Source organism: Syngnathus floridae, chromosome 12, assembly GCF_059516105.1.
Source record: "Syngnathus floridae isolate MCC-2025c chromosome 12, RoL_Sflo_1.0, whole genome shotgun sequence".
In the NCBI taxonomy this organism is placed as follows: domain Eukaryota; kingdom Metazoa; phylum Chordata; class Actinopteri; order Syngnathiformes; family Syngnathidae; genus Syngnathus; species Syngnathus floridae.
In genome coordinates, this window is record NC_142424.1 from 13,496,759 (window position 1) to 13,518,248 (window position 21,490).

A 21,490-nucleotide genomic window follows, 5' to 3' on the forward strand; every position below is an offset into this window, starting at 1 on the left:
GATCCAGTGTTATAAACACTAAACACATACATTTAAGGAAAGGTAAAGCGAGCCCAACATTGGCACTTATATGATAGAACTGTATTAAAAAACAACAGCGCAACAATTTCCCCCTGGGAAAAAAAACTCAGAAGAGAATTAATAATATGTTGGAACAGAAGGGTGGTAGACTTTTTGGACGTAGTCTGCTAAATTTGACACATAAGGCTATGGAATTTCACATGATATTTTCACACTAATCCGCACGAGGCCGTGGAATAATTGGAACTGCAACTGACGATGAGTCTGACGTAAGCCATGTAGAAGCGCTGCATCTTCTCCTTCCAGAGTTAGCCGACTTGTTTATAAGTGACACCGAGGATGAAGATTTCGTTGGATTCAATGATTTGGAGTGACACGGATGGTTCAATAAACTTGTTAGAATGTTATTTATGCTATAGTTATTTGAATAACTCTTAATATGTTACATCAGGCACGTTCTCAGTTAGCATTACGTTAATGTAACGTTAGCATGCCGTACCGTTCAGCCTGTTGTTACCAATTCAACTTTTATTTTAAATTGCCTTTCAAGATGACATGTCTGTTCTTGGTGTTGGATTTTATCAAATAAATTTCCCCCAAAAATGCGACATCCTCCGGTGCGACTTGTGTCTTTTTCTTCTTTATTGTCCATTCTATGGCTGGTGGGATTTATTTTCCGGAGAGATTTATAGTCCGGAAGGTATAGTAGATAAAACTATGTTTATAGACTTTATTCTGTCATCCTAGACATCAGTGAGTCAAAACTCACCTTGAGAACTATTTCATTGACAGTTGTGGAATCTGACTCAAAATACAGAGGTCTGTAGTCATGGTTGCTCATGTAAGTAATCTTGAATATGGCATGGTCTGGAAGAGGCAAAGAAAGGAAGATCAATGGGTTAAAAAAAATCACTTGAGAAAAATCAGTAAATGGTAAGACACTTTCTCGAAGCAGTATGACATCATATGTTTTGCTGTCCATCATCTGGTTTCGGCTCATCAAAATCACAGCAAGACTGTCACATACAAGCCACATATTAGGCTTGTGTGGTTTTAAGAAGGCCACTGAGAAGAACTTGTGCATTTGCGATACCTTTTACTTGGAATGTTGAACTCCAAATTGTTTAGAAATTGTCTTACAGTATTGTAATATTACCACTACTACTCCTGCAACTCCTACTGAGTACTTCTATTATTAAGTCTTTCATTCCCCGGGACGTACTTGTACGTCTAAAGAAATAGGCACATCTACCCAAGACATACAGGTATGTGTTTGCTTTTTATTGTATGTCAGTGACCAGTAGGGTCTTACGCAGCTTCTGACTGAAGATCAGTCTTGTCTGCAGTAAAAATCATTAAAACTGTCCACCAGTTGGCAGAAATCAGCCAGGATCATGTTTCAGAAAGTCCAACAGTATAGAAAAGACTATCAACATCATACATGTGGACATGGTTGACAAGGCTTTGCACTTACTGGGGCTTCTTTCTTCGACAAGGTCACAGGCACATAGATGGTCCGAATCTACCGAAATAGGTTTCTGTCGAATCCAAAACTTAGTGCTGGCTTTCTGATTGGTGACAGGGTCAATCTCTACCTTTTCTCCTGATATCCCTGAAAGCAAAGTCAAGTATTGTCATTTCAATTTTTTTTTCTTCAATGTACAGCTTCTAGGATCTAAGCCATGAGTCCATGTACATAGCTCCATTTCAATACATTTATTTTCATGCATGCGAGACCCCAAAACTTATTTACTCATCCACTGACAGCTCTTTTCAGAGGAGACTGATTTGATTTTAAGACCCACAGAATATTGTACTTTGATCATATGTACGCCACCAAATCTACTCAAGGTAAGAATATATTCTTCTTTGAGGAGGAAGATTAAGTGTGAAGTTTTCTATTCTTTTGTAATCAGCAGGAGAACATTGGTTGGGTTCCCAAACTGTAGCCATTTCTCCTGAAAAGTGGAGAAAACTATATTTTTGTGAAGAAAGATCAGTGAATTTCATAATAATACTTTCCTCTATAAAACAGCAAAGACTATTGAAATGGCTTTTCAAATTAAACATATGCATTTACAGATAATACAAGCAATGTGAACAACTCTGCCTCACATCATGGCACGTCATTCATCACGACACTATGACAAGGTTAGGGCTGCAACTAACCATTGTCTGTCATTGATTTAGTCGATTAATCTGTTAATCTGATTTCAAAGACATGCTTTAGTTTTTTGGAACACTGTTTTTTATTATGTTAAATAAGCACAGTGGTGTAAATGTGCAGCTTTTTACATTGGTTTGATAATTGAAAAACTCCCCTATTCACTGTTTTTTTGCTCAAGCAATAGCAATAAATACTGATGAGATCAGATCTATCAAATCAACAAGTAACATCATACAAGAGTGCAATTTCTTGAGAAATTGCATATGATGGCTGAAAGAATGAAACAAAAGAATGTGGAATAATGTTGAATGATTTTAAATGATATGAACTGATTAAACAATGATATGATGAGTTGAAGATGCTCAAGTCTGATTTCTTATTTTACTGATTGTATCTGTTTTGAGCGTAAATTATTCGTCTTATTCCTATTGTAAAGTTTTTACCGTAATTTTCGGACTAAAAGTCGCTCCAGAATATAGGTCGCATAAGCCATAAAATGCACAATAACGTGAAAAAAAACATATATAACATAAGTCGCTTTGGAGTACAAGTCGCATTTTGGGGGAAATTTAGTCGACAAACTCCAACACCAAGAACAGACATGAACGAGCAACAACAGGCTAAACGATAGGTATGCTAACGTGACATAAACACAAACGAAGAGCTGAGAACGGGCCTGGCGTAACATTCAGAGTTATTCAAATAACTATTCCATAAATAACACGTTTATCAAACTATCTGTGTCACTCCAATTCATTAAATCCATCGATCGTCCTTTATGGGAATGATGCCGCGTATGCGCCGCTGACGTCTAAATATTGTAAATATTCCACAGACCCATACAACGATATATAAAGTATATATCAAATAACTATCATATAAAGAACAATATTGTCAAACCATCTGTGTCACTCCAAATCATTAAATCCATCGATCAAATTCCTTAGCCTTTGTCAATAACGCCGCGCGTGTGCCCTGGCGTCAGCCTCGTCGTTATTCCACAGATCTAGTATAGAACTATATTATAGCGTTACCAAAGTACAAGGAAAGACGTGGGTTTGGTATACGTCTCTAACAAAAAAAGAGTTCAACGAGCCAACAAGTACTGAACTGTAACGATACAAACATATGCAAGTTGCTATACGAAATATAATATATCAAATAACTATAACATAAATAGTTCACCACCACACGGCCCCAAGCACCGGCGTCGTCTTCCAGGTGTGTAGCGGCGTGGACTTCCATCCACGGAGGTGGCACTTCCAGCCACGGAGGTGGAAGAGAGCTCCAGAGAATAGGACCGGGCGTGCGTAAAAGCCATGTCCGAGCCCCATCCACCGTCCCCGGACAGCCACCCGGCCGAGCGCCGGCCCACGACTTCCATCCACTGGGGTGAAAGAGAGCTCCGTAGAGGAGGACCGGGCTTGCGTAGAAGCCATGTCCGAGCCCCATCCACCGTCCCTGGACAGCCACCCGGCCGAGCGCCGGCCCCGACTTCAATTCACGGAGGTGAAAGAAAGCTCCGTAGAGTAGGACTGGGTGTGCGTAAAAGCCATAATAATTTTTCAAACCTTCTGTGCCATTCCAAATCATTAAATCCTTCAAACTCTTCGTCCTCCGTGTCACTTACAAACAAAGCCGCTAATGATGCCGGTAGATCAAATCTTTGTCCTTTATGTAAACAACCGCCGCGCCACTGACGTCACTTGAAATTCAAATTACAACAATCCCTTGCTACATCGTGGTTCGTTTATCGCAGTTTAAGTTTTTTTTTCTTTTTTTTTTTGAATTTTGAAAATTTGAGAAAAAATTCACATATAAGTCGCTCCTCAGTATAAGTCGCCCCCAAACTATGAAAAAACCCACGACTTATAGTCCGAAAATTACGGTAAATGTTTCCCTTTTTCGCCTGAGTGCCCAGGACGCTGCATGCATGTTTGCCTATTCTGTGAGCTTTGGCCGAATCACAGCCACAGTTCATTCTTGGGGAACACTGTCGTGTGTTAAATGCATTCATTAGCTTCTCATTAACGCTTAGCTTACTTAACTTGACTGCAGTGCTTGTTTAGATGACCTGTTCATAAATATTGTGAGGGGATTTGTTCTGTTACGTGTTATGTGTGGTTGGATCAACGTCTTCTGCTGTTGACATCTTTTAAACAATCAATTGTCGGTCAAATAAACGCTACCGCCGCTAAAAAAAATACAAATATGTCTGACCGGAAATAGAGGCGCACATCTGGAGGGATTGGGGAATGAACTATCTCATTTAGATTTAGAGAAACTGCATCAAAACGGCTTGCTCTGAGCCGCTCCTCAGAACATGGGTAAAAGAGGGCCCTTTGATGCTATGATGACGAGGAATTCAGACAAACGTATGTCTGTCCCCCTTCCCATGGGCTCACCACCTGTAGGAGGGGTCAAAGGGGTCGGGTATAAAGCGAGCTGGGCGGCGGCCAAAGGCTGGCTCTTGGGACATGGAATGTCACCTTTCTGGCTGGAAAGGAGCCCGAGCTGGTGTGTGAGGCAGAATAGTTCCGACTACACGTAGTCGGACTTGCCTCCACACATAGTTTGGGCTCTGGTACAAGCCACTTGAGAGGGGCTGGACTCTCTTCCACTCTGGAGTTGCCCGCGGTGAGAGGCGTCGAGCAGGTGCGGGCATACTTATTGCCCCCTGGCTTGGCACCTGCACATTAGGGTTCACCCCGGTGAACGAGAGGGTAGCCTCCCTCCGCCTTCGGGTGGGGGGACGGGTCCTGACTGTTATTTGTGCCTATGCACCGAACAGCAACTCAGAGTACCCACCCTTTTTGGGGTCCTTAGAGGAAGTGCTGGAGAGCGCTCCTTCTGGGGACTCTATCGTTCTACTGGGTGACTTCAATGCTCACGTGGGCAATGACAGTGAGACCTGGAAGGGCATGATTGGGAGGAATGCCCCCGCCCCCCCGATCTGAACTCAAGCGGTGTTCTATTATTGGACTTCTGTGATCGACACGGCTTTTCAATAATGAACACTTTGTTCAAACATCAGGATGTCCATGTGTGCACTTGGCACCAGGACACCCTAGGCCGCAGTTCGATGATCAACTTTGTAGTCGTGTCATCGGATTTGCGGCCGCATGTTTTGTACAGGTTAAAGAGAGGGGCGGAGCTGTCAACTGATCACCACCTGGTGTTGGTTTGGCTCCGATGGTGGGGGAAGATGCCTGTCCGACCTGGCAGACCCAAACGCTCTGTGAGAGTCTGCTGGGAAGGTCTAGCAGAATCCCCTGTCAGGAAGAGCTTCAACTCCCACCTCCGGCAGAGCTTTTCCCACGTCCCGGGGGAGGCGGGGGACATTGAGTCCGAGTGGACCATGTTCCGTGCCTCCATTGTTGAGGCAGCCGACCGGAGCTGTGGCCGTAAGGTGGTCGGTGCCTGTCGTGGTGGCACCGGATGGCCAAGTGGAACGTGGCATCGGCGGTTGCTGAGGCAAAAACTGGGGAGGAGGAGTTTGGCGAGACCATGGAGAATGACTTCCGGACGGCTTCAAGGAGATTCTGGTGTCTCAGGAGGGGGAAGCAGTGCACCGTCAACACTGTTTACAGTGGAGATGGCATGCTGCTGACCTCGACTCGGGACGTCGCGAGTCGGTGGGGAGAATACTTCGAAGACCTCCTCAATTCCACCAACACGCCTTCCATTGTGGAAGCAGGACCTGGATGACGTCATGATGGCGCCGCGGATGGCCGCCCCGGTGAGTCGCTCTCTGCTACTTTGTTTTATTTTGTGTGTTTTCTGTGTCTTCTGCTGTCCATCCCGGATAACTTTTACCAAAGAACTGTTAAACACCGGACAGTCTTCTCCTGGTATTTTCTCTCCAGTTTTCTCTGATCCAGACTGTTTAACGGAGATTTTAGCTGGAGCGGCGGTGCTATACAAGCTAGCATGTCGAAGACGCCGTGGCAAACGCGCCGGAGCCCTCGTAAAGCTGAGGCAGAGAGGGTTTCGTTCTCGCCTACCATCAATTCATCTGGCGAACGTCCGCTCCCTGGCGAACAAGAAGGACGAACTACCGCTTCTCACTTCAAGAAACTTGGACTTCAGCAGATCCGCCGCGCTGTACTTTGTTGAAACGTGGCTTGACGGACGCACCCCCCCCCCCCCATCACACCGTGGAGCTAGCTGGGTTTTGGCTGAAGTGGGCAGACCACAGCTCATCGGAAAATCAAAAGGAGGTGGTCGATGTTTCTATATTAATGAACGTTGGTGTACTGATGTCACGGTGTTGAAAGAGTCTTGGAGCCCCCTCCTAGAAACACTTTTCATAAACTGCCGGCCGTTCTATTCTCCACGGGAGTTCTCCTCGATCGTCATGGCGGCTGTTTACATTCCACCACACGCACGTGCGAGTGAAACCATGCAGATGCTGGCTGACCAGGTGACAGACATGGAGAAATGTCTACCAAACTCATTAATCATTGTCCTGGGTGATTTTAACAGGGCGAACCGCGCACATGAGCTCCCCAAATACAGACAGCTTATAACGTGTCCCACCAGAGGTACACAGACACTGGACCACTGCTACACCTTAATAAAAGATGCATACCACTTTATGGCTCATGCAGCTTTAGGACTCTCGGACCACTGTTTAGTTCATCTGATCCCGGCCTACAGGCAGAAATAAAAAACTTCTAAGACTGTGGTGAGGACTGTGAAGAAGTGGACAGGACCGCCAAGCCTGCTTTGACTGCACGGATTGGGGAGTTTTTGAAGCTGCAACTTCAGAGCTGCATGAACTCACTGACACTGTCACATCAGTTTATGTGAGGATCTGTGTGTACAACAACGACAAACCTTGGTTTACACCGAACCTCAGGAGGCTGCGCAAAGCCAAGGAGTAGGCCTTCAGGAGTGGTGACCAGTACCTGTTCAAGCAGACCAGGAACACACTGAACCGAGAGGTCAGGAAAGCCAAAAGGTGTTACGGGGAGAGCCTGGAGAGACACTTCTCTGCCAATCCTGATCCCTCAACAGTGTGGAAAGGTCTGCAGAGCATCACGGGCTTCAAGAACCCAACCCCACGTCCTGTGGAGAACCCAAGGCTTGCAAACACGCTCAACAGGTTTTACTGCAGGTTTGAACGGTCCACCCACACAACAGGACCTCCTGCAGCACAATCAACATACCTCCCCCCACAACCGCTCTGTCCACACCTCCATCACTGTTACCACCTACTCTCTTTCTTACAGAAGCCGCGCCTGCACTCCAGATCCGCGAGGAGGAAGTGTGTCAGATGTTCCAGAGACAGAAGATCAGGAAGGCTCCAGGCCCAGACGGTGTGTCCCCTTCCTGCTTGAAAGTCTGTGCTGAACAACTGGCACCCACCTTTGCACGGATCTTCAACCATTCCCTGGAGCTATGTGTGCCCTCGTGCTTCAAGAGCTCCACCATCGTACCGATGGCCAAGAAGCCCGCCATCACAAGTTTGAATGACTATAGACCTGTCACCCTGACATCTGTGGTCATGAAATCCTTCGAGAGGTTAGTGTTGAACCACCTGAAGGACGTCACGGGCCCCCTGCTTGACCCCCTGCAGTTTGCCTACTGGGCAAACAGGTTGGTGGACGATGCGGTCAACATGGGACTGCACTATATCCTGCACCACCTGGACACCGCAGGAACATACGCCAGGATCCTGTTTGTGGACTTCAGCCCGGCGTTCAACACCATCGCTCCTGACATCCTCCAACAGAACCTCATGCAGCTCGCGGTGCCTGCTTCCACCTGTCAGAGGATCACCAGCTTCCTGACCAACAGGAGACAGCGTGTGAGGCTGGGGACCATCACATCCGACAACCGGACCACCAATACTGGCGCCCCCCAGGGGTGCGTTCTCTCCCCATTGCTCTTCTCTCTCTACACTAACGATTGCTCCTGAGGCGACACTTCTGTGAAGCTCCTGAAGTATGCGGACGACACCACTCTCATCAGACTGATCCGGGACGGTGACGAGACTGCGTACAGACAGGAGTACGGGGTGCCGAGCCAACTGATAAGGGCGGTTTGGTCCCTGTATCACCGATGCCAGAGTTTGGTCCGCATTTCCGGCAGTAAGTCGGATTCGTTCCCAGTGAGGGTTGGACTCGGCCAAGACTGCCCTTTGTCACCGATTATGTTCCTATCTTTTATGGACAGAATTCCTAGTGGCAGCCGAGGCCTTGAGGGTGTCCGGTTTGGGGACCTCAGCATCGCGTCTCTGCTTTTTGCAGACGATGCAATGCTGTTGGCTTCTTCAATCCGTGATCTCCAGCTTTCACTGGGGCGGTTCGCAGCCGAGTGTGAAGCGGTCGGGATGAGGGTCAGCACTTCCATGGTCCTCGATCGGAAAAGGGTGGAATGCCCTCTCCGGATTGGGGATGAGATCCTGCCCTAAGTGGAGGAGTTCAAGTATCTTGGAGTCTTGTTCACGAGTGAGGGGAGGATGGAGCGCGAGATCGACAGGCGGATCGGTGCAGCATCGGCAGTAATGCGGACCCTGTACCGGTCCGTTGTGGTGAAGAGAGAGCTGAGCCAAAAGGCAAAGCTCTCAATTTACCGGTCGATTTACGCTCCTACCCTCACCTATGGTCACGAGCTATGGGTCATGACCGAAAGAACGAGATCCCGGATACAAGCGGCCGAAATGAGTTTCCTCTGCAGGGTGTCCGGGCTCTCCCTTAGAGATAAGGTGAGAAGCTTGGTCATCCGGGAGGGACTCGGAGTAGAGCCGCTGCTCCTACACGTTGAGAGGAGCCAGATGAGGTGGCTCGGGCATCTCATCAGGATGCCTCCTGGACGCCTCCCTGGGGAGGTGTTCCGGGCATGTCTCACCGGTAGGAAACTCCGTGGACGACCCAGGACGTGCTGGAGAGACTATGTCTCTCAGATGGCCTGGGAACGTCTTGGGATCCCCCGGGATGACCTGGATGAAGTAGCTGGGGCGAGGGAAGTCTGGGAGTCCCTCCTAAAGCGGCTGCCCCCGCGACCCGACCCCGGATAAGCGGAAGAAGATGGATGGTATTTCTGTTCCTGTTTATATAGAACACAACTGAATGAGTAATATGTGAAAAGCAAGGTTTTATAAGCATGATACATCTACTTAATGCCTGGGTGATGTCTGAAAATGTTAAATTGAAATGTCTGGTTTATGATTAAGTAAATAGCAGACATTGTGTAACAACATATTGACATCAACTAATATTAGATGAACCAAGTGGCTCTTAAATATGATAATGAGATAAACGTTCCCTCATACAAATAAGCCTGCAGGAGTTCATACCGAGTTGAACGTCTGTTGTGAAGCGCAGCTTGTGTATCATACTAATCTTGAATGACTTATAGTGATGGCTGCTCAGCATATCTTGGACGGAAGTGATGTCAATGGGTGGGTCTTCCTCTGAGCTCTCCTCGCCTCTTGAACCTGGAGATGTTAGGATCGGACGCGATAGACAGACACACAGACAGAGAGAGAGACGGACAGATGCAAAGACAGAGAGGAGGGAGGAGGAGAGGTCGAGAGAGAGGAAGAGCGAGAGAATTTGTTGTATGTCATGACAGTTGATAGAGTAATCATATCAAGCTCAACAATTCTACATCAGATCACATTTTTATTTTACTATGAAGTCATAACAGAAATAAAATAATAAATTAATCAACATACTGAAAAGACTTACTGTTTTCTCTGACAAGGCAAAACTCAAGAGTGCTCTGGTTCTCAAGTGTGGAATCTAAGTCTACTGCAACATTTGGGTCCGTTTGCTTCTCCAAACGATACAGAGGCCCTGTTTTAGGATGACAAATAAACTTACTAATTAAATGCCCAGCAAGAACATAAGTCAAGCGTTGTCATGATACCAACATTTTGAGGGTAGGAAAACAGGTCAACCGGTAAATTGAGAGCTTCACCTTCAGCTCAGCTCCTTCTTCACAACAGATCGGTACAGGGTCCGCATCGTAGTGGACGCTAAATCGATCCACCTGCCTACCTATTCACGCCCTATCCTGCTTTCATGCATGAACATTACCCTGACAGACATGTTAAGCTATGCTAAGTTTAGCATTTGTGTCATCACAACAAATTACACACCTGCAAATAAGTGTGACTTCTGCTGTTGCCTTTGCGAGACCGGTTCAGATGTGTCATCCAGAGATGAGAACGGGAAATGGAAAAAAACTCTGAAAAGTAGCCAGGGTCTGGGGGCCGCATGCCGCACTGGGGGGGGGGCAAAAGCCCTCCAGTGGGGGAGGGGGGGGCACAGGCACCCCCAATGGGGGCCGCAGGGGGCCAAGAGCCGCAGGCCCTCCCAATGGGGGCCGCAGTGGGCCAGGGGCCGCAGGGGGGCCAGAGGCCACAGGACCCTATTGGGGGCCATGCTGGGGGCCAGGGGCAACGCCCCAGATGGGCTCAGGGGGCAAAGCTCCCTGGAAACTCCTGGATTTTGGCAGTATAGCAACCCCAAAACCATTCATTTCATCACTCAATTTCAACAGTTTTGTTAAAAAATATTCCTGCTTGGTGGGCTACCAAGGTGAATATAATACATCAAAATGGCACAATCAATTCTGGAGTTTTTACTTTTGATGAAAACTGTTAATTTTTTGCAAGATCTATCTATCTATCTATCTATCTATCTATCTATCTATCTATCTATCTATCTATCTATCTATCTATCTATCTATCTATCTATCTATCTATCTGTCTGTCATTGAAGATTTATTCTTTAACAATATCATGACAATAGCCTAACATTAGCTTACATGTAACATCATGTTACCCACATGCTTGTAAAAGTAAAAACGTACCTTTGTGGGTTTTTATGTTTTGGTGTGCTCCCTAATGTTCGAAGCGTCGCGACCTCCATAGCTTATCACATCTTGACAAAGAATGCACAAAACCTTCCCCGGGACATCTAATTTACGGATATGTTCCGTCAGGCAGATGGTTACGGACTGTGTTCCGAGTTGTAAGATGAGGCTGCTCTCGAGCCAAATCGGTATTCGAACAAAAAATTCTAGATTTCTTCGCTTCGGATGTCGGTCGAAATTCAGCTGTCGAACATCGCGGGATGAGCCGAGAGGACACGCATGCCAACTGACTCCATTCGTTATTACGTCCTCGTTACTCTGAGGATTGCATCAACTCTAATCATGCCTCCAAAGGAAGCAATTGAGAGCAGTAAAGCCATCCTAAAACACAAAGACACTCCTAAAGCAATGCCCAGCGCGCTGCGGTTGCACGATCAGACCAAATTAAGCTCCCTGCGCACTGAGGTCCATTTACATTTTGGAAAGTACATTAGGACTTTAAAAATATTTTCTAAATTTTACCGACCGCTCTGCCACAATAATGCGACCAGCGCGGTGCAGTTGCACGGTGGGCGGCACGCAACGGTTGTGCGTTCGGCGGTGCGCTGCAGTTGCACGATCGGACAAAATTAAGCTCCCTGCGCATTGAGGTCCACTTAAATTTTGGAAAGTACAGCAGGACTTTAAAAATATTTTCTAAATTTCAGCGACGGCTCTGTCACAATAATGCGACCAGCGCGGTGCAGTTGTGCGGTCCGCGATGAGCTACAGTTGCGCGTTCGGTGGTGCGCTGCAGTTGAGCGATTGGACAAAAATGCGCAAGTGAAAAAATGCTTAAAAAAGGCGTTTTTGTTTGGCTTGGAACGGATTAATTTTTTTCCCATTATTGGTAATGGGAAAATATGATTCGGAATTCGAACGATTCACTTCTCGAACAGCCTTCTAGAACAGATTGTGTTCAAAAACCGAGGCTCCACTGTATTACTATATATTTATATTTATATTCTATACTGCCATCATCTCTCCTCTGCACCTCCATCACTGTCTGGTTTGGATCGGCCTCCAAACAAGACAAGCACAGACTGCAACGGACAATCAGGACTGCAGAAAAGATAATTGAAATCAACCTCGCATCTATCCAGGACTTTTACCTGTCCAGGACAAGGAAACGCGCAAGTAACATCTCTACAGACCCTTCTCACCCAGGTTGCAGTCCCTTCGAACTACTCCCCTCGGGACGGGGTTACAGAGCTCTGTACGCCAAAACCAGCAGACACAGACTTCTTCGCCCAGGCTGTCGCTCTGATGAACTCACACCACTCTTAGAGTCTCAGAGTCATTGCTGTGCAATAACATTCTGCTCTCGGCGCCTTTTTTGAATTGTCTGTATTATGTGTACTATGTGTCCACTCGCATCCATTGCAGACTGGTCATCCTAGAAGAGGGATCCCATCTGTGGTCTCTTCTCAAGGTTTCTTATTTCCCCTAGTAGGAGTTTTGAGTTTTTCCTTGCCCTCCTGGGAGTTTAAGATCAGGGGATGTTTGAGAATACATGTCCTGAGAGTTGTTAGTCACCTAAATGTTGAGCAGAGGCTGAGATGTACCGAAGTCAAATTCCTTGTTTGGTACGCTCAAACATGGCCAATAAAAATTCTTCAATCTTGAATTCTTGAATCTTCTTGAATCTTTGCGCTGAATTGCTTTAAATATACTATTAATAATATTATTACTGCACTTATGCACTATTTACATCATGCTGAGTATGGGAAAAATGTGTACCTGGAGTTAGGAAGTATTGAATAAGAATATGAATGCAACAACAACAACAACGAAAATTTGTTTCATAATTGCTGGTTAGATTTCATCTGGTGTCATTTACCTGATCCTTTCTGTGAGCCTTTCCTCTTCTTGAGTGCTTTCTGAAGAATTTCTTTCATGGTTACTTTCAGACTGTCCACGGGGATTAAAGAAAAACCCTGAGCAGCATTTCTAAAATGGATAAAGAAAGGAAGATTATGGAGACTTTCATAAATTTCCCTTAGTCGTTAGGAGAGAGATTAAATAATGATAAGTATAAATTAATGAGAATATGATTTATGGCATTCCAAAGAACACTATAGATTAGCTAGCAGTACCAACCAACCGCCCAACCCAACCCAACCCATCCATCCATCTTCTGTACCGCTTATCCCCTCGGGGGTCGCGGGCGTGCTGGAGCCTATCCCAGCAGTCATCGTGCATATATACCGTATTTTTCGTACTATAAGTCGCGTTTTCTTTCATAGTTTGGGTGGGAGGGGTGGGCGACTTATACTGAGGAGCGACTCATACGTGAATCTTTTCACCAAATTTCCAAATTAAAAAAAAAAAGTGAAACCGCGATAAACGAACCGCGATGTAGCAAGGGATTACTGTAATTTGAATTTCAAGTGGCGTCAGCGGCGCGGCGGTTGTTTACATAAAGGACAAAGCTTCGATCACGGGATAATGAAGGCGCCATGTACTACCGGCATCATGAGCGGCTTTGTTTGTAAGTGACAAAGAGTTTGAAGGATTTAACGATTTGGAGTGACACAGAAGGTTTGAAAAACTATTATGGCTTTTACGCACGCCCGGTCCTACTCTACAGATCTCTCTTTTAGCTCCGTGGATGAAAGTCGGGGCCCGGCGCCCAGCCGGGTGGCTATCCGGGGACGGTGGATGGGGCTTGGACATGGCTTTACGCACGCCCGGTCCTACTCTACGGAGCTCTCTTTCACCTCCGTGGATGGAAGTCGGGGGCCGGCGCTCGCCCGGGTGGCTGTCTGGGGACGGTGGATGGGGTTCGGACATGGCTTTTACGTACGCCCTTTTCTATAGAGCTCTCTCCCACCTCCGTGGCTGGAAGTGCCACCTCCGTGGATGGAAGTCCACACCGCCACACGCCTGGATGTCGACGCCAGTGCTTGGGGCCGTGTGGCGGTGAAGTATTCATGTTATGGTTATTTGATATATTTTATTTCGTGTAGCAACTTGTATATGTTTTTATCGTTACAGTTCAGTAGTTGTTGGCTCGTTGAACTCTTGTTTTGTTAAATAAAGAGCCGTTTACCAAACCCACGTCTTTCCTGGTACCTTGTTAACGCTGCAATATTGTTATATACTAGATCTGTGGAATAACGACGAGGCTGACGTCAGCTGCGCACGCGCAGCGTTGTTGACAAAGGACGAGGAATTTGATCGATGGATTTAATGATTTGGAGTGACACAGATGGTTTGATAATATTATTGCTCATATAATAGTTATTTGATATGTAATTTATACATCGTTATATGGGCCTGTGGAATATTTTGAAGTGCAAGCGCCGTCAGCGGCGCGCACCGGGCCGGCATTGTTGACATAAAGGACGATCGATGGATTTAATGAATTGGAGTGACACAGATTGTTTTATAAACGTGTTATTTACGTAATAGTTATTTGAATAACTCAGAATGTTACGTCAGACCCGTTCTCAGCTCTTCGTTTGTGTTTATGTCACGTTAGCATACTTATCGTTTTGCCTGTTGTTGCTCGTTCATGTCTGTTCTTGGTATTGGATTTTGTCGAATAAATTTCCCCCAAAATGCGACTTATACTCCGGAGCAACATATATGTGTTTTGTCACGTTATTGTGCATTTTATGGCTAATGTGATGTATATTCCGGAGTGACTTTTAGTCCGAAAAATACGGTGTGTGTATATACTATATACATATATATATATATATATATATATATATATATATATATATATATATATATATATATATATATATATATGAAAATTAGACTATTGTGATAGTTCTTTATTTTCTGTAATGCAATTAAAAAAAACAAAAATGCTATATATTCTGGATTCATTGCAAATCAACTGAAATATTGCAAGCCTTATTATTTGAATATTGCTGATTATGGCATACATCTTAAGACAACTATATATACGTATATATATATATATATATATATATAGAGAGAGAGAGAGAGAGAGAGAGAGAGAGAGAGAGAGAGAGAGAGAGAGAGAGAGAGAGAGAGAGAGAGAGAGAGAGAGACCGTAATTTCCGGACTATAAGCCGCGACTTTTTTCCCAAATTTTGGACCCCGCGGCTTATAGTCAGGTGGGGCTTATATAAGATTTTTTTCATGATTTTTAGATATTAAGGTATTAAAAGTGAAGACAATTTGCATTTCTAGTAATGACACACGAATTTGATGCACAAGAACAGGAAGCAAGAGCGAGACAGGTGAAGAAGAGATAATGCGCCAAAGAAGACGTGCTAGTTTGTGTTTACATTTCGCGCATCACGCAGAACGCGATCAAGACGGACATTACTGAAAGGAAGCCTTTATACACAAACCGCCATTATGGGGGACAAAAGAAATGCATATGATGCCGCTTTTAAGCCAAAGGCAGTCGATGTTGATGACATTATGTTGTGTCTACTCTGGAGCGTACTTGTGGATTTTTACGGCCTCCGGTCTCCAGGGGGCGCTCTAGCAGGAAGCAAGAGCGAGACAGACGAAGAAGAGATAATGCGCCGAAGAAGACGTGTTAGTTTGTGTTTTGATCGTCTCGCGCATCACGCACACACCCGCACTCACACAAAGAAGAGACAGAACGAGATCAAGACGGACATTACTGAAAGGAAGCTTTTATACACAAACCGTCATTATGGGGGACAAAAGAAATGCATATCATGCCGCTTTTAAGCTATACGTGTCGTTTGCTAGTTTAATGTAATTTAGCGCTTCGTGCATGAATAAGATTAGCATGAACAGACCCTCATCACACTCGAAGAAATGCATAAAAGCGACAACGAAAGAGAGACTGAGAAAGTGTGAGGCGAAGGATATCTAACGCTATTCCAATCGGACACTTAGGAGGAAGACTTCGATGGTTTCACTGCACAGGAGGAAGATGAAGACGGCTCTTTTTTTACTTTTACTGGTGTGTTTTATTTTAACCAGCCCTGTTAGTGCTGTGGTACCGTGTTGCTGCTGTGTTACCGCCGCGTCTCAGTGACTTTGCTGTGTTACTTCCATGTTGCTGCGGTATTACTGCCGCGTCACAGGCAGTGTTTGGAAAGAAATGTTAAGGTATGTTATTAAAGCTTTAAAAAAACTTTCTGTGTCCAGTCTGTCTTTGTTAATAACTCGCGTGCACACTTCCGCGTTGCTGCGGTACTACTGCTGCGTCACAGGCAATGTTTAGAAAGACATGTTCAAGTATGTTATTAAAACGTTAAGGCTTTCTATGTACTGTCTTTCTTTGTAAAAAACTCGTGTGCACATGCGGCTTATAGTCCGGTGCGGTTTATGTAAGAAAAAAAATGAAATATCCCTGAATTTTAGCTGGTGCGGTTTATAATCCGGTGCGGTTTATAGTCCGGCAATTACGGTATATATGTATATATATATATATATATATATATATATATATATATACATATATATATATATATATATATATATATATATATATATATATATACACATATATATAAATATATATATATATATATATGTATACACTGCTCAAAAAAATTAAAGGAACACTGAAAACACATCAGATTTCAATGGTGACATTATTTTGGGGATATCTATACTGATATGGACAGGTTTTGATGGAAATAAACGTTTTCAGCCTACAGAGGGCTCAGTATATAGACACCCCAAAAATCAAAGTGAAAAAATGATGTGGCAGGCTCGTCCATTTTGCCTAAATTCAATTTCTGCAACTCAAAATTCTTTTCGATATCTTGTGTGGCCCCCACGTGCTCGTATGCATGCTTGACAACGTCACGGCATGCTCTTAATGAGACGACGGAGGGTGTCTTGTGGGATGTCCTCCCAGGTCTGTCTAAGGCAGGGGTGGGCAATTAATTTCTACAAGGGGCCACATGAAAAACCTGAGTTGTGTCAGAGGGCCACACCTACGATAACTTAAACCTGCTCAATTTTCTTCCATTATAAAATGCACAAAATTATTTATTTTAAATAGTTGGTACTGGTAATTAGAAGAATACAATTATTAAGTTTATATTTATATTAAGCTATGTGAAATTGTGGCGTATAGGTCAAATAAAAAACAATAATCAGTACAATTTATTCTTAACTTCTTTAACTTTTCCTCAAATGACAAAGCCGCTGGATCTCTGGGTGTGACGTTTGATAAAAAGTCCTTGTTGGGCTTGCAGTTTTGCTAGCAATGCATCAGCCTCTGATGAGCCCTGTTTATCAGACAGATGTATTTTTTCTCATGCTTGGTCGTGTAGTGGCGACTCAAATTATATTCCTTAAACACAGCGACCTGTGTACCACAAATCAGGCACACGGCTTTACCTTTCATTTCTGTAAAGAAATACTTGGCAGTCCATGTCTTGTTGAAAATACGGCGCTCCTTGTCAACTTTTCTTTTCTGAGGGTCAGCACACATTTCTCGGGCAGCATTACTTCGCACTGTTCACCTTCACGCACAGCTCACATACACGTATACGCTACACGGAAGTGCGACGCCTTTCAAAATAAAAGCAAAACAGTTGTATTGCACGCACGACACAATTTTTTTTTTTTTTTTAAATTAAGCAGTAATCAAATATAATTTACGATTGGCCTCATGCTGGCCGGACAGGGACGCACAAAGGGCCGGATGTGGCCCGCGGGCTATAATTTGCCCAGGTCTGGTCTAAGGGCATCAGTGAGCTCCTGTAGCAACCTGGCGGTGTCTGATGGACCGAAACATTATGTCCCAGAGGTGTTCTATCTGGTTTAGATCAGGTGATCGTGAGGGCCATTCAATTGTGTCAATTCCTTCATCCTCCAGATACTGTCTGCATACTCTTGCCACATGAGGCCGGGCATTGATGTGGATCAGGAGGAACCCAGGACCTACTGCACCAGCGTAGGGTCTGACCATGGGTGCAAGGATTTCATCCCGATACCTAATGGCAGTCAGACTGCTGTTCTCTAGCCTGTAGAGGTCTGTTCGTCCTTCCATGGAAATGCCTCCCCAGACCATCACTGACCCACCACCGAACCGGTCATGCTGAATGATGTTGCAGGCAGCATAGCGCTCTCCTTGGCTTCTCCAGACCCTTTCACGTCTATCACAAGTGCTCAAGGTAAACCTGTTCTCATCTGTGAAAAGCACAGGGCGCCAGTGGCGGGCTTGCCAATTCTGGTGTTCTATGGCAAATGCCAATCGAGCTCCACGGTGCTGAGCAGTGAGCACAGGGCACACGACACAACGTCGTGCCCGGAGGCCACCCTCGTGAAGTCTGTTTCTGACTGTTTGGGCCGAGACATTCACACCAGTAGCCTGGTGGAGGTCATTCTGTAGGGCTCGGGCAGTGCTCAACCTGTTCCTCCTTGCACAAAGCAATTTTTTTGAGCAGTGTATATATATTGTCAAGTGGCATGGTGGTACAAGATGGTGTAAAATTGGGTATTGAATTTGGCCCAGGCACATTGGTTATCCCAAAACATGTAGTAGTTCCAAAAGTTCACGGGTGACCTGATGGAAACTAACAATTCTAATAAATTAAATTGTTAGCAATTGGGAGGACACGACCTGTTCAAACACGTAGCAACGCACAATTTTGAAATATGAGTTTGCTATGCCATAATTTAAAGATGTAACAGCTTGAGCAATATCAATATAAATGTTAAAGTTAGAAGAACCCATTATTATGGCTAAGTATGATTATGTGTGAAGATTGATCTTTGCTAGACAAGATATATGATTTTAATGTTGCAATGTTTTATCCAACCTGTATTTAACATTGTTGTTCCATCGATACATGAATGTATTAAGTTGTGGGGAGACAAAAGACAAAGTTACACTATTGGAATCGACCAGATATTCACCTAGATATTTTTATGACCTGGTGCAGGGATTCTGACCTTTCACCTAGATATTCCCATGACCTGGTGCTGTGATTCTGACCTTTCACCTAGATATTCTTATGACCTGGTGCAGGGATTCTGACCTTTCACCTACATAGTCCTATGAGGTAATGCCAGAAGCCTATAAATATGTTGTCCTGACACAGAGCGAGGCGGTTCTTCCTCGTCAGGGTGATGGCCGTGACGCTGTCCGGAGAAAAGAACGCCGTTGAGACGAAGATAGATTTTTCATTCTTTTTGAGATTGGATCAAAATCTACTAAAATGAATTTCCCGTCTTCGATTTGGACTTTGTCAAATTTTAAGCTTCGAATTGGACTTTGTCAAATTTTAAGCTTTGAGGAAGGCAGAGGAGACAGCCGCTTCGGGCAGAAAGTTGGCTAATCTTCTCATGGCCAGACCTTTTCTCTATTTTAAAAAGAATTCGGATTTTGGAAAAAAGGAGAGCCGATCACTCGACTTGTTCGGCCAAATAGGATTTTAGACCTTTGGTCTCCTCTTTTGTTTTGAGATGGGTGAGTCTTGTTTTTTACGACTTGTAATTCTTTTCTTGCTTATTCATTAAATTTCTTCTTAATCCTTAATTCGGTTATCGATTATTTCATATTACCTATGTTGAGCATGGTTTTATATGCAGTAATTAGAACTTTAAAATTTCTTTATTCCTATCAGAGTCATTCTTTAAATCCGTTCAATTATCTTTAAAGTAAAGACAGCTTTAATCCTTAACATCAGGAATTGTCAGATCTGATTCGAAGTAGTTATCTTGAGCTCAGCGAGGGCGAGTGCGCTCAAGTAAATCAACGAATCTCTTCGGTCTTACCAAAGACAGATAAATTTATCCGAGCGATAACAAATGCTTCAAATAAAAAATGGGGTAGGAGCCGCTGGTAAAAAGGGCGCAGTCATCTTGATTCCGGGCCTCAAGTGGTGACTCTGCACCGGTTTCAGAGTGACATTAAAGGGATTGGCGTCCTAAAAAGAATAAATTAATTCTGTCCAAATTGATATCTTAGAGGCGGTTAGACTTGGACGAATCTTTCCCCGCCCTGACCTGGAAACTCTTGTCTCCCTATGAGGGCTGCGTTACAGCAGCGGGGTCAAAGGGAAGTTTAACCCTTTAAATGGAGGGTCAGGTCACTTACAGTCGATAAGTGCGGATTTGACAATATATATATATATATATATATCTACCGTAATTTCCGGACTATAAACCGCGACGTTTTTCCAAAATTTTGAACCCTGCAGCTTATAGTCAGGTGCGGCTTATATAAGGTTTTTTTTTTCGTGATTTTTATGATGACTTGATCACTTTTGTACACTCGTAAAAAGGCTGTGGACCACTGTTGTGCGGTATCTTGAAGAAAAAAACAACAACAAAAATACTATTTTGAAACACTACTATGGCTGCTGCTTATTCTGCCTGTGTTGCTTGTGACTATTCTTGAGCTTTAGTAGGAATGCACGCTAGATGACCTGCGTCAAAGGGCTCTAAACCCTTTCTCTCACTCTGTCATGTGACTCAGAGATTACACAAAGCAGTGGCGCTGTTTGGAACATCTGCATTGTATTAAAACCCAATCAATCAGGAATTAAATTCAATTCTTCTGACATTTTGCTCACCAAAAACAAGTTGTAACGAATGTGAACTTTTAATGCATTTTATTCAGAAGGTTACTTTGAACCCTGAGGCTTAAATGGCGGCGCGGCGGATTTATGGATTTTTACGGCTTTCTGTGTACTGTCTTTCTTTGTAAAAAACTCATGTGCACGTGCGGCTTATAGTCCGGTGCGGCTTATGTAAGAAAAAAACTAAAATATCCCTGAATTTTAGCTGGTGCGGCTTATAGTCCGGTGCGGCTTTTAGTCCGGAAATTACGGTATATATAATATATAGATATATGTACATATATATATCTATCTATATATATATATCTGATTACTGGTAGGGCGTAGCCATCCCAAATGATGGTAACATTAGGAAAAAGGAACATGAGAAAGTTGAGAAATATCAAGGGCTCAGCACATAACTGCAGGGTGTAAGATGCTGGCAGGTAAAGCATACATGGAGCGCCATAACCAAGTAGCTGGAATAGTGTACAGGAACATCTGTGCAGAGTATGGACTGGAAGTCCCAAGATCCAAGTGGGAAACACCTCCAAAGGTGGTAGAGAATGACCAAGCCAAGATCCTCTGGGACTTCCAGATCCAGACAGACAGAATGGTAATGGCGAACCAACCGGACATTGTGGTGGTGGACAAAGAGCAGAGGAAAGCCGTTGTGGTTGACATAGCCATCCTAAATGATGGTAACATTAGGAAAAAGGAACATGAGAAACTTGAGAAATATCAAGGGCTCAGAGAAGAGCTGGAGAAGACCTGGAGAATTAAGACTTCAGTGGTACCTGTGGTCATTGGAGCACTAGGGGCAGTAACCCCCAAACTGGAGGAGTGGCTCAAACAGATCCCAGGAAAAACATCTGACATCTCAGTCCAGAAAAGTGCAGTACTAGGAACAGCAAAGATACTGCGTAGAACCCTCAAGCTCCCAGGC

The 21,490-nt window shown here is 44.4% G+C and overlaps 1 protein-coding gene across 3 annotated transcripts in view; it reads right to left on the minus strand.

Annotated features, from left to right (window-relative positions):
* Window positions 1–21,490, minus strand: part of mapkap1 (MAPK associated protein 1) — a 102,075-nt gene that overhangs the window by 13,043 nt on the left and 67,542 nt on the right. For all 3 annotated transcript variants that reach the window (XR_015861702.1, XM_088392033.1, XM_088392034.1), the window contains exons 7-11: window positions 12,897–13,006; window positions 9,886–9,993; window positions 9,492–9,632; window positions 1,496–1,633; window positions 791–888 (exon numbers count right to left, since the gene is read on the minus strand). Coding sequence is in view for 2 of the 3 variants with exons in the window: in XM_088392033.1 (XP_088248159.1) it covers window positions 791–888; window positions 1,496–1,633; window positions 9,492–9,632; window positions 9,886–9,993; window positions 12,897–13,006 (595 nt within the window). In the remaining variant the exon portion in view is untranslated. The remainder of the gene's footprint in view (window positions 1–790; window positions 889–1,495; window positions 1,634–9,491; window positions 9,633–9,885; window positions 9,994–12,896; window positions 13,007–21,490) is intronic.